This window comes from Parasteatoda tepidariorum, chromosome 10 (assembly GCF_982258835.1).
Source record: "Parasteatoda tepidariorum strain Cologne lab strain chromosome 10, Ptep-v5.0, whole genome shotgun sequence".
Taxonomy (NCBI): Eukaryota; Metazoa; Arthropoda; class Arachnida; order Araneae; family Theridiidae; genus Parasteatoda; species Parasteatoda tepidariorum.
In genome coordinates, this window is record NC_141764.1 from 62,272,726 (window position 1) to 62,285,837 (window position 13,112).

Genomic DNA, 13,112 nt, shown 5'->3' on the forward strand with positions numbered 1-13,112 from the left:
CTTTTAAAAGAATTTTAGGTTTCATTTTATTTTTCAGTTTACTTGGTACTATTTTCAAAACCATCTAAAAAATATGTATTGAAACAATGTAATAAAATAATTTTTAAAAAGTCGTGTTAAGTGTTCTAAAATATAGTAAAATTTCAACGAAGAGTTTTTACCTCTTCATAAAACAAAGTAGTGATACTAGAAAAGTATAACCTAAAATATTTTTTTCTGAAGTCTTCAGCTTTTCGTTTCAATATGATTTTTTATTTATTTTTAAATTGATTAAAAGTAAAGCCATTTATTAATAAACTGGTACAACTAAGGTGCTACTTTTTAAAATTATTGCTTCCTACATGGAAAGTAAAAAATTTTCTTATTATTTTAATTATTAAATATTTTTTCAAATTCATGTTCTTTAATAATTTCTTTCCTTTAGAAGAATACTACAGAGCAAGTTAAAGAAGAGTTGCAAATGCTTGAGGCCAAATTAACTGATAAACAAAGAGAAATGGAAAAATTAATGGAAGAAATTCGAGATGCCAACCTCAGGTCACTATCATTGATACCTGCAGAAGAAGGAAAATTCATAGCTGAAGGTACTTAATATATTTTCTGAAATAGAATAATCAGATCTACTCTACCTGTTAAAGTTTATGAACAGTTTTCTAAATAAGCAAATGGGGTTAAAAAACAAATATTTGTATTATAGTTTTATATAAAAGAATAAATCTTTGATTTGTTTGAAAGCAGCTTTATTTAGGAAATTTAGTATATATATACATACATACAGGGTATCCGCGCACTTGGAAAGTCATGAAAAATTATGGAAAGTCATGAATTTCGGTATTGAACAAAATTAGTCATGAAATATGATTTTAACTTTTTTTAAAGAAAAATCATGGAAAGTTGTGGGTTTAGGTCGCCGAATTAGTCTAATTTTTAAAATGGAATCCCCCCTCCAATTTTATCGTGTTCCGAATATCTGAATTTTTTAACAAAATTCCTAGTCACATTCATATTTTATTAAAATATAAAATATTTTTATCACGTTTTTTTAAAAATTATGTTTTTTCAGAAACTGAAAGAAAAAACATCATTTCTAGAGCAAATTATCTTTTAAACTTCTGTGATTTCAGAATTTGTATTTTTTTTTGATTTTATCAATTTAAAATTCTAGCTGAAGCAAGCCAGTCATTGGCAAATTTTTTTAAAATTCCAAAATGAGAACAGAAAAATCAGGAGTATTTCTTTCCTTTTGGGTGAACAAGAAAAGTATCCGTAGGATATAATTCTGCAGAAAAAAAGAAAATAAATTATTTGCTTTTGTATTTTTTCAGCTATTTTATTGCTTCAACACTTTCTTTACTCTGTTTTTTAAATTTAAAGTCTTTAAATATCAAAATGCAGAGTATAACAGTTCTGGTTATACTTATCATTTCAATTAATGTTAATTAATGCTTTTTTAAATTTATTGTTGTGCTTTTGTCGCAGAAAATAGTAACTTCTTAAGTTATGAAAAATTCTTGGAATTAGTCATGGAAACTCATAGATTTGAAAATCTAAAATGTAGCATATACCCTGTATATATTTGTTAATTCATGACTTTTTTTTAATAGTTTTGAATTAACGTACATTCATATATTTTAGGTATGTAAAATTATTAATTAAAGATAAGCACATTGTAATATTTTTGTGTATAAATTATAGCGTTCAATAGGAAATTAATTTATTCAGACTTGTGTATCTAAAGTAAAATTTAAAGTTTGATGCAAAAATATATTTCATTTACTATTTTCTGGTTTTTGCCAATTGTACTAAATTAATTTCAAGGAATTTCTTGCTAAGTATAAATAATTCAGTAATTTGATTGCGCTTTCTTTTAAAATTAGCATTTATTGAAGGAAACATGTGATGAACCAGAGTTAAATTCAAAATTTTTCTTATGCATCTCTATTGTTTACTAAGCAATTTATATACAACAAATATTATCATATTTAAGTGATATTCAGGTGTTTTTTTAAGGAAAAGAAATATTAATAGTGTCTTTACATTTTCTTAATATAATATTGGTACATAATATATCTTACGAAACATAATATTGTAAAAGATCTAAATTTATTTTTATCTAACTAAATTAAATTTTTTTCCAATATTTTTATGCCAGTTTATTTAAGATTGTGAAACTTAAGTTAAAAAAAAGTTGCTTCAATTGTTATATTTTGAGTTCTGTATAAAAAATTTGTAATTTTAAATTAAAGGATTTTCCAAGATCTTTGTATATTATTGTTTTCAAGTTTATATTTTAATAATAGTCTCAAAAACCAAGCAATAAAGGTTTAAACAAAAGTTTAAATTTAACAAAAATATTTATGGCTGTGCATTAAAAATAATTATATTAAAGAAAATAAGAAAATTGATTCATTTCTTTTAAACTATGCTATAGAATTATATTTTTATTAGTTTTCATATTACTTAGCATGTAATCCAGGGTTTCCGCTACGGTAGCTTTTTTCGCAAAATGCGAAAAGACCCCTCAAAAATGCTAAAATTCAACGAAGCATTTTCGCATTTTTGCTAAAGGATTTTACTAAATTCCATTAAAAAAAAGCTTCCGCGAAAAACCATGACGCTAACATCCATGAAAAAAACTTGATCAAACAAGAAGGAGAAAAAAATCTGAATATCTTTCGCAAGAAGAACCATGACGCTAGCGTTCACGAAAAAAACGTGATCAAACGTGATCGTGAAACGCGTTATAGAGTATTGTGCAACAATACCAATGCACACTGTTGACTGTGAAAGAGGCTTTAGCTGCCTTAATTTGATTAAAACTAATATTCGAAACAGGTTGTTAATCAACCATGTAAACAATTTGTTAATGATTAATATTGAGGGCCCTGAAAGTGCATTTAACTTTCAAGAAGCATTTGTAAAATGGGCAAACATGAAAGAAAGGAAGATTGTTAATTATAAACCAAAATGTTTTGATAAATAATAAATGCGTTTTTTTTTTTTTTTTTTGTTATAGGTATTCTTTTTGATATTCTTGTACATTAAGCTATTCTTAGTCAGATAACTTGCAGTACTTGTTTGATATAAAGTAATTTTATAAGCCTAATGGCATTTTAGCATTTTGCTAAAACTTTTTTTCAGATTTTAGCTTTTTTGCTAATGAATTTTTAGACTCAGCTTAAACCCTGATGTAATCACTAATAAATTTTCAATTCATGTTTGTGCTCTTTGAGTTTTACGGAGCGTATAATCATTCTTTATCATATCCAAAAATTTTTGAAATAAAACTTAAACAGTTAAATTTATAATAAACAGTTATTGTGTGATTTAATTTGAAATTTTCTGTTGGTCATTTTTTAAAGCACAGTTCATGTTTTTTTTATTTTTATTTTTTTTATTATTTATTTCTAAACTGAAATATTGTGGATTAGTGAAAGAATAATTGTATGATTTAATGGTTGTATTTTAGAAAATTATAGTTGGGTAAGTTATAGTGCAAAAATCTAGTTGGGACTAATGTAATAAAATCAAGTATTCTGTTATAATTGATTAATCAGAGACCAAAATAGTTTTTATTTTTAAGATTTAGGTTTTAACTTGAAGAATTTTTTTATTTTTTATTTGATTATAAAAAATTTTTTAACCTTGAAAGAAATAATTCTTTTTCTCCAATTTTCATTAATATCTACAAGATGTTTTTAATTTTTTAGACATTTTCATTTAGACCAAGAAATTATGTAGTTAATAGACAAATCGCTTAATTCTGTTTCTAAACTGGGCAAAATTTAAATGTTGCAATTTTCAAGGAACTGGAAATTAATTAAAATCATGAATGTGTCAGTCTAAATTTATCATTTGATTCATTATAATCAATTGATTTAGTACCATCATTTGATTTTGTTATCTTAAGTATATTATGTTTTGTAAATTGAATCCGAATAATTTATTATAATCAATAAATATTTAAAGTAAAATCTTGAATTAGTTTAAAATCCAATAATATTTTTAATTTTATATTAATTGTGAAATTAAAGGTGTTTTAGCTTCTAAGTTTGTCTTATTTGCATTGAGAGTCCCATGCGTTAATTTTGTATGCTTAATGCAATAATTATTCTTGTTTTAGGTAAAGTTTTCTTTTAAATATGATTAAAATTTTTTTTCCCTTCCTATTGATGATTAGTTTGACTAATTATTATGATATGTTTGCTTAGAGGTGTATATTTATTTTTAGTTAGTTGAAATGTAGATTTATTATTATATCAATCCACGAATTTTTTTTGATAACAATTGTGATCATTAGTTTATTTAAGAAATAGCAGACTTCATCCCTTGCTTACTATTGCTACTTTTATCTAGATAATTTTAAATAACGTTTATTAAATTGGACATTTTTCAAATTTTAAACTGGTTGCTTTCTTTTAAAAACTGGTTTCCCCAATGTTGTTCCATAGCAAAGTAGTGCATAAAAAGAAAGTTCAATTTTGCTTTAAGTCTTATGTTAACATTGTTTTTTGTGCTCAAGATTTTCTAAGTTTTTATTGAATGAATATTAATATCAATTTTTACTTTTTAGGGAACTTTTATAATCGACCTGGAAGTACACGAAAAATAATAGGTTCTCCTAGACAACTAGAGAATGCAGTACCTACTAATAAAAACCCTCACGGAGTTTGGGTTTGATGTTAATTTTAATGGTTTTATTAGAGAAACAAATTCTTTGCTTTTAATTTTATTCAATTGTAGGTTGTTTTTTAAAAGTATGGACGTTGAAGAATTTTTTAGAAAGCAGTTTAGTTATGAAGCTTATAATTTAGCAGTCTAGCAATTGTTATTAATTTATTTTAAATTACTTGGTTGAAAAATGTGATACATTTCCAGTTGATTTAAATTTTAGCTTCTAAAATGTTAAAAGATTGTTTGTAGATATCACATGTTTACAGTCTGTTACTTGCAGCTATTTATCTTTTTAATAGTTCTTTTTAAAAAATTGTATGAAATATGAGTAATTTTTTAGTTTATCAATATACCAAATTATTATAAAATTTTTTATTATAAAAATTTATACTGATTTACTAGATATTTTTAAAACAGGCAGCTTAAAATTTATATAATTTACCTAATATTATACTCATTTTAAATAAAAAATAAGCATAAGTTTCTAGAGTACTTGTGATGCATTCACTATAAAAATTTTTTGTGCAAATTAATTTTTGCTGACTATTATGGAGGAATTATGTCTATAATCATAAAACATTATGTATGATTCTCATAATTTACAAATTTGTTGCTTTATTCAATTTATGTAAATATAAATAAATTTCTATGTTTGAAATATTTTTATGTAGTAACGTGCCATTGCTGAAATGCGTATAGCATGTATTATGCATTTTATTTTTGCTTTTTTTTTTAAACTAGAATATGTACTGTGTTAAATACTTAATTATACAATTAAATAACATGTGGTGTAATTACAGATTGTTTTAATGTTAATTGTTTTGTGCTTGTATTTTAGAAATGTTTTTGAATTTAACACTGCCAGTATGATGTTTACCATACTGTTATGCATTTGCAGTTATAGTTTTATGGGCAGATTAATTCTTAAATATTTTCCTAGTATTATCTGACCAAAATAAGTTTCCACATGTGTTATGATGAACATTGATTTAATGGATAAAAAGAAGAAAAAAAACTTGAACCCTCAAAATACTCATTTTTATTCAGTGATTGATGAATAAGAGATATAATGTAATGTTATTTCTTAAACATGTGTATGAAGCTGTTTTAATTCTAAAAATGCTCATGAATGACTCTGAAATATTTAAATACTTATGTGTTGAATAAATTTTATCATAAATTACTTGTTTTATTTTTATTTTCAAAATTGGATGTTTATTACACAATACTTTTACATTTATGAATTATTCAAATTCGAAATAGGTTAAAAGACAGTAGAATAATAAGAAATGTGTTTTGAGAGTGAAGTTTATGGGTAGTGATCATCCTTCTTTCCACATGAGAAATTACTTAAAAATGCATGGAAACTCATTTAATCTTGTAGCAAGGAATATGAAATTGTTTTGTTATTTATTGAATCTTGCATATTACTGAACAGTGCTGGATGCATTCGTTTCATTGTGCTATATCTTTCCCCAAATCATTCGTTTTTGCAATTTTATTGAATTATAACAAGAAAAACATCTGCCCACTTCCATATTTTACCCTCTATCACTTGGTAAACTTTTCAATTGTGATAATTTGTTTCTTAGGCATGTCTAAAGTTGTACCTTACAAGAATTGCAACTGAAACTGTTCTGTCACAGTTAACCTCACATCAGTTGCGATCAGGAATGAAAAATTGTTGGTAATTTAACTTTTCACCCCCCTAATAGCAGAAATCTTCCAGCACAGCAGTGGGCATTGCAGATTATCACATGATTTGTAGATTCTTTTTTATCTCAGATTACAATAATAAGTTATATAATAAATTAACAATTAAATGCAGAACTGCTGTGTCCATTCTTTATTTTATTTACTTATTTAAGTAAATAAAATTAAGATAAAGAGAAAAGTATAAACTTATCTTTTCTATCGTCAGAGATGAACGATAAGGAACCATCTCTCACCCTTATGAAATCTGGCACCCAAAACAATTTATCAGGCGAGTGATAATGAGGTTGCAAGAATTTACGTCAGTAGAAAAAGTTTTTATTATGGACAATGGTACAATTTCATTTAATATACATTCTTAAGGGATGAAAACATATTTAAAAATTGGAGAAAAATATCAATTTAAGCATGCATTTCTTTTATTTGATTTTTATCTGCTATTGGATAATTGCAATTTTTCTATAAGTTTGAGTAAGGATAATTGTTAAAATGTCTCCATTTATTTGTAAATATTGAATTTGTTTGGGTTGCAGAGAAACTTTGATTTATGAAGATGGTGTCACAGATTGGATGAGAAAATTGCTACTTGGCTTGCATCTGTGGTTGATTCTCTCAATTAATGGCGAAAAATTGTCAAGACTCAGACAGGAGGCTTTTTATTTATCATTTATAATTGTCTGATTTCTCCTAGAGGACTTTTAATATTAGATTAATGGAGTCAAAAATTGGTACCCTTAAAAAAACTGATCGTTAGGGTAGGCATTGATTTTTTGTCCACCCCAATTTTTTTCCAATTACTTTTATGATAGTTTAAAAAAAATTGCTATATAAAGAGATTTATAAAATAATATTTTACTTATTGTTTTGTAAGTACTAAAATTTTATATTCTTATTTGGTTATTTCTGATAAATTTTTTTTTTTTTAAATTCAGAAAACAATCTAGCAAACATATAATAAACACTCATTGGACCACATAAATTTACTTTATATTTCCCATATCATCGTAACTAATCAAAAAATTTTGCACACTATTGTTAAACTTATTTATTCACAGATAATTTCGTGCAAAAAGAATGACTTCTAAAAATTATTTTTTACATGGTTAATGATCAATTTTTTTATTGTATGGTATATAAATTCTTCTCTAACTATGCTATTTTAGGTGAGAAATGTCAAAATTTGAATGGAATTGTTAAGATGGTTCCTGAACGAAAATAAAATAGTTTATTATGTAGTTTATTTAAAATTTCTATTTCTTGCTAATTGTTTCATTAATCTTTTAAAAATAATAATTATAAAATAATAAAAATATGAATGAATAAATAATAAAATAAAAAATATAATAATAAATTAAAGAAATTTTTTCCAAGAAAATAATTTTTAAATATACAAATTTTATTACTGCATGCAGAATTTTTTAATTTGATTAAACAGTTCCAGAAAAATGGTGAAATATCAAAAAAAATATTGAAAATTATTTACTGCTTTTTTGATTAATTTGGACCATTACTAATGGCCATTTTTAAAGTTTGTTTTTCAAACTATTAAGATTGATTCTAAGTAACATGTGAAAACCTGATCAATAGGTTTAAAAGTTTTAAAAATGACACATACTTATAAATTTTGCTCAGTTTACAGTGTTGTACAATTGCTTTCACTACAATAACTATTGAAGTGAAAAATTTGTTTTCAGAATCTGCTAGACACTAACCAAACATTTTTATAATCTTTATTTTAGCTACTGAAATGGTTGTTCAATGTCTTTTGTCTCCAAATGCCCCACATCTAAACTGCCTTACTAAGTAAAACTAAGGCATTGGAATTTATCTTTGCTGGGATTCCACGAACACAATAGAGAGAAAATGAACCTGTAAAACAACATAAGATGTGAAAATGAATGGTCGCAACAATATGCATTTTTTAAATCTAAGATTGTTCTTTAGTTTTAGAAAAAAATTTGTTTCATCACTTTTAAAAAAATTTATTTTATACTGTTTATTTCTTTTTATCCTGAAGAAGTTACTGTGGGACGAGTGTAATCGACCTTGTCAACCATCATCTATCAAAAGGTACCCAAACATAGAATTAAGTTAACATATCTTATATACTAGTGAATTAGAATTGAATAGTTGTAGTGGTAGATACAATACATACTGCCCCACTAGAATTTTATCTAATAATAGAATTCGATGAACGGATACCATTAATTGATTCATTGCTGTTTTGTGAGAAGCCGGGTCAGCTGCATTAAGTTCACCGGACTTTGAATGCTTATTGTGAGAGCTGTATTAAGTTCTTGGCCGTGGTTGCTTCTGTGTTGCCATTGTGTGTGATTTAGACTGAGTCAGTAGCAACAGCGTGAGTGAGAAGAACAATGTCTCAGTCACAAGTCAACTGTTCAATGTAGACTATCTATCGAAGTGGGTGTGTCTGTCAAGTTAGATGTGTTCAGATCAATCATGTGTGGCGAATGTTGTAAAACGTCAATTTTCAACTATGAAAAGGTACGCAATGTAGAATCGAGTTAACATGTTTTATATACTGTTGAATTGGAATAATTGTAGTGATAGACACGCTACAATTACCCAAAACATTGGTTTTTCGAAAAAGAAAATTAACAAACTTAGTGGGGCCCCAACTGTCTGGGTGGAAAAAATGGGAAAGCATGTGTATTTTTCTTTTTTTGTTGACAGATTATACGGGATTATTTTAAAAGAATAACTTTTGTAGAAACTATTGATTTCCAAACAATATAGGTTTCCTAAAGTAAATTTGTAGAATAATTTTTTTAAATTTTTTTCTTGCAGCATTAAAATTCAGTAACATTAAATAACCAAAAAATATGAGATTAATTGCCATTTTTAGATAAAGTTCGTGCTCAACTTCTAAGTATGTACAACATAATGATGTCTAAGCAAAATAGGTTCTGCAGTAAACTTCTGTTAAATTAATTTCTAAGTGTCTCTTGCAACATTAGAATTTGTTACATTGTTAGTAAAAACATAAGATGATACGATGCTATTTTCTGATTGCAACTAAATACCTCTGGTTACTAGAAGGATTCCTAAAACAGTTATACAGTGCAAAGTTCAGAAATTAATTCTTAAAGTTTCAAAGTCTTAACTTCAATTTACCCAATAAATATTTAAAATAAATATTTTCAGCTAAAAATCATACCTTTTTAAAAGGTGCAAATGAAATGTAAATTTTATGATACCATTTTAAAGTATATAATATTTCTATTCTAAAAATAGTGATTTCATAGTGTAAATTGTGAAGCAAATTTTTTAGGTGTCACCATTGTAACTTCCAAAATTTAGCCTCATTTCCATCTATAAACTTGACATTTAACTACTATTACTGAAAAAAGTTGCAACTCAAATGTGAAGCGTATGGTACAATTTGGAGATGAGTTTTAGTAAGGAGATGAATTTTATTTCAATGATGGAAATAAATATAGTAAAAATATTAGTGCTCTAAAAATTTATTTTTTGCATTGCAAATCTGAGAAAAATTTTTTACACATCTCTTCTTATTTAAAAAAAAAAAAAAAACCCAAATGCAATAGAAATGAAAAAAAAAAGAAAAAATTTTAACGTTAGACTGGTTGTAAATTTCTAAATGATTTATTTGGTTACAATTAACTTAGAATTAAATATAACTTAGATATGAGGAAAAGTTGACACGATACAGGAAAATATGCACACATATGTATATATATATATATATATATATATAAAAAAAAATCAAATATTTAGAATAAGTTCTGAATTAGAAATTTTATTTAAATTTTTTCTCCAGAAAATTATAGCAGTTTTATAATACAGTTTTACTGCAATTTTAACAGGAAATTCTCTATTGATATTCCTATTAAAATTATGTTTTTGTCTTAAAAATAGAAAAGTTATTTTAAATTTGTAATTGATGAAGGTGGTGGGAGGAGAAGAAAGCATAATTATTTATTTCAAAAATAATAAACAAATAAAATAACAAAAATATTGCTTTTATTTTCTTAGAAATGAAACACATAGAAGGATAGTTCAATATTTTGTAAATTTTTTTTTTTTGTATATTAGCTGCAGAAGTACTGTACAGTGAAAAAAAAATACAGACACCATGAAAACACATACAACATGCACAAAAATTCTGGAATGTTCTGAATTGTAAAAACATTAATATGGAACATTGAAACATCAATTCCTTGTAAATTTTATGCTAAGTAAAAATTTCATCCTTGGCTTGTTCATTTCATTAAACTGTATCTAATGCAGGGCTGATTGTGCTCCGGAAAAAATCTGGATTTCCGGATTTTTTGCTAACAGTGATCTGGAAGTTTCCGGAGATCGAAGGTCCAGAAGTTTAAAAAAATCATTGATCACAAAAGTTTCCGGAAATCAAATTTTCAAAGGTGGAACTTAAAAACACAGTTTATTTTATTTGTTTGTAAGGGAGAGCCAGAGAGATACTTAATAAGCTTATATTCATGATTAATATTAATTTTTTATCAGTAAATAGTTGTTATAATCATAAACTCAAAAAAGAAAGACGTATTTGTACATTTTAATCATTTACAAATCATTTCCAGGTCATCATAGTGTAAAATTTTAAATATATTTTAAGTAAACTAAGAAATATTGAGAAAAAGGAAAAAAAAACAAACCTTTTTTAAATTTTTTTCTAATTTTTCAATGTAAACTGTTTATTTTGTTTGTTTTTTTGAACTCAAGAAATTTTCCGGAATTTTGACTTGGGCTCGCAATCACCCCTGCTAATGGATAAAAGTTAAACAAAGTTATTGAATCTGAAAACTTAAATTTTTCAAAAAAGCAGTGTGACCAGCACATCCCAAAACTTTTTAACCAGTTACCTATTGTAAAAAGCAGAAAACATTTTACTTCAAACATTTAAAAAGAATTACATAATTTACATTAAACATTTAAAAAGAAATTTACTGCTTACTTAAAAGTAACTGATATAAATTTTTGAGTTGTCATGGTGAGAAATATTAACGTAGCACCAGTCTGTCAATCATAAGTGATTATCAAAAATTGTGCAATACTTTACAGAGTGCAGGAATTCCAATTTTGAAATTAAATAATGATTTAAACACTGAAGATTGATTCTGTTCTATGTTAGGATTGTACTATTTTTTGTTTGAGTAGAGACCTAGGAAAACATATTTAACTTTGGAAGGAATTTTTATGACAGTTAACAATAACTTAAAATAACAAATTAGCAATAACTTTAACAATTGTTGACAATTAACAATAGTTTCCTTAAATAACACACATATTCTCATTATATTAAAATTCATTAATTAAAATTTTTTATAAAGAAAAATATTATGATTGATTTGAAGAATTACTATAAGATGTTTTTCATGCAATTTATGTAGTTTACATTATTTTCTAGAAAGAAGTTAAAAAGCCACATACATTGACTATTTAAAGGATGTTACAATTTTTGCTATTAAGCAATCATATTTTGCATATAAAAAGTTATTGAATAGTTTATTTTAAATTTGTTCTCAACTTAAATTGAATAGATATATCTTATGTCACATAAAAGTATTTTTTGACCATCAGTAGAGTAAAAAATTTAATTAAGATTAATTTTTACATAAATTTTTAAAATAATAAAAGCTTTTCACCAAAAATACATATTAATCATAATTTTAATCAGATTTTTTGTGTGAAGATGGTGTCATTATGGTCCATATTAGGAAAAGTGTTGTAGACAAAATAAATAAAACGAAAAATGCTATTACAAAATATGGATTTTGCTTAGAATATTCAAATGTTATGTCCAAAATTTTATCAAACATTGATAATGGAGGTGGTACAATTTCTGATTTGGAATTTTTATAAAAACCCTCAGCAAACCTCTTTAACGTTTTAGAATTGACATCAGGAAGACTAAATCTGTATAGTTTTTGATGACGAAAAAGTATGATATGTGGACATGTATTTATTTTGAAACGTTCTTTAGTTTCAGGAGCTTTCAGAACATTCACACTTGCTACGTTGACCTTGTTTTTAAGTTTTACACCAGCTGTTTCTAAATGCATAAGCTCTCGATTCTTACAGCAAGAATCATCGTGGAATATCACTAGCCAATCACCTGTAGTTGCACCGGTTGCGGCTTGCGTTAGATGTTCAAATGATGAATCATCTAAATCCACTGTAGCAGGCTCAATATTGTCTTGTAACCATGCATATAATATTTCATGATCAAATTTACCGGAATAAATAGCTGTTTTGTTGTTTCTTGTGTATAGTAACGTCGGCAAGCGCTTAATGCCAAAACGTTTTTTCATTTCTTCAGATTTTAATCTAACGACAAGTAAACCAAGGTTGTCTTCTAATTCTTGACTCATGCCACCGAGCAGAACTTCGGCTTCTACACAGTCAGTACAAGCACAACATGCTTGAGTAAATAAAGCGACAAGTGTGTGATCTTGTTTTAAGAGTTCGTCGAACTGGGTAGATTCATCTTGAGATTCGTTGATCTCTCCCTTCGTTGAAATAATCAATAATATGAAAATAGTTACAAAACTAGTTATAAATGACATGATCGTAAAATGTTGGAACTATTTCACAAATTCCACCTGCTAATTCTCATAATGATCCACTGATCTCTATCAGTCTAATGATCTTACAGCTGTTTATACGTGTTTGTTTACTTTAATTTTTAATCAGGACGCTTTCGACTGCCTGTTTCTGCT

The 13,112-nt window shown here is 26.0% G+C and overlaps 2 protein-coding genes across 7 annotated transcripts in view; one reads left to right on the plus strand and one right to left on the minus strand.

Annotated features, from left to right (window-relative positions):
* Positions 1 to 5,857, plus strand: part of RASSF8 (ras association domain-containing protein 8) — a 71,172-nt gene extending 65,315 nt beyond the window's left edge. For 4 of the 6 annotated variants that reach the window (XM_016058302.5, XM_043050532.3, XM_071183994.2 and 1 more), the window contains 2 exons: positions 425 to 584; positions 4,574 to 5,857. In XM_016058302.5, coding sequence (XP_015913788.2) covers positions 425 to 584; positions 4,574 to 4,680 — 267 coding nt within the window. In that variant the 3' untranslated portion in view covers positions 4,681 to 5,857. The remainder of the gene's footprint in view (positions 1 to 424; positions 585 to 4,573) is intronic. The other 2 variants (XM_016058305.5, XM_071183998.2) reach the window with 1 other exon arrangement.
* A 4,515-nt stretch (positions 5,858 to 10,372) lies between these two features.
* On the minus strand, positions 10,373 to 13,095 carry LOC107444216 (uncharacterized). The gene is made up of 2 exons (XM_087153990.1): positions 11,152 to 13,095; positions 10,373 to 10,650 (listed from the first exon to the last, which is right to left on the minus strand). Exon 1 carries the CDS (start codon positions 12,957 to 12,959, stop codon positions 12,063 to 12,065), a length of 897 nt encoding a protein of 298 aa, XP_087010116.1. The 5' UTR covers positions 12,960 to 13,095; the 3' UTR covers positions 10,373 to 10,650; positions 11,152 to 12,062.
* Between the last annotated feature and the right edge of the window lie 17 nt (positions 13,096 to 13,112).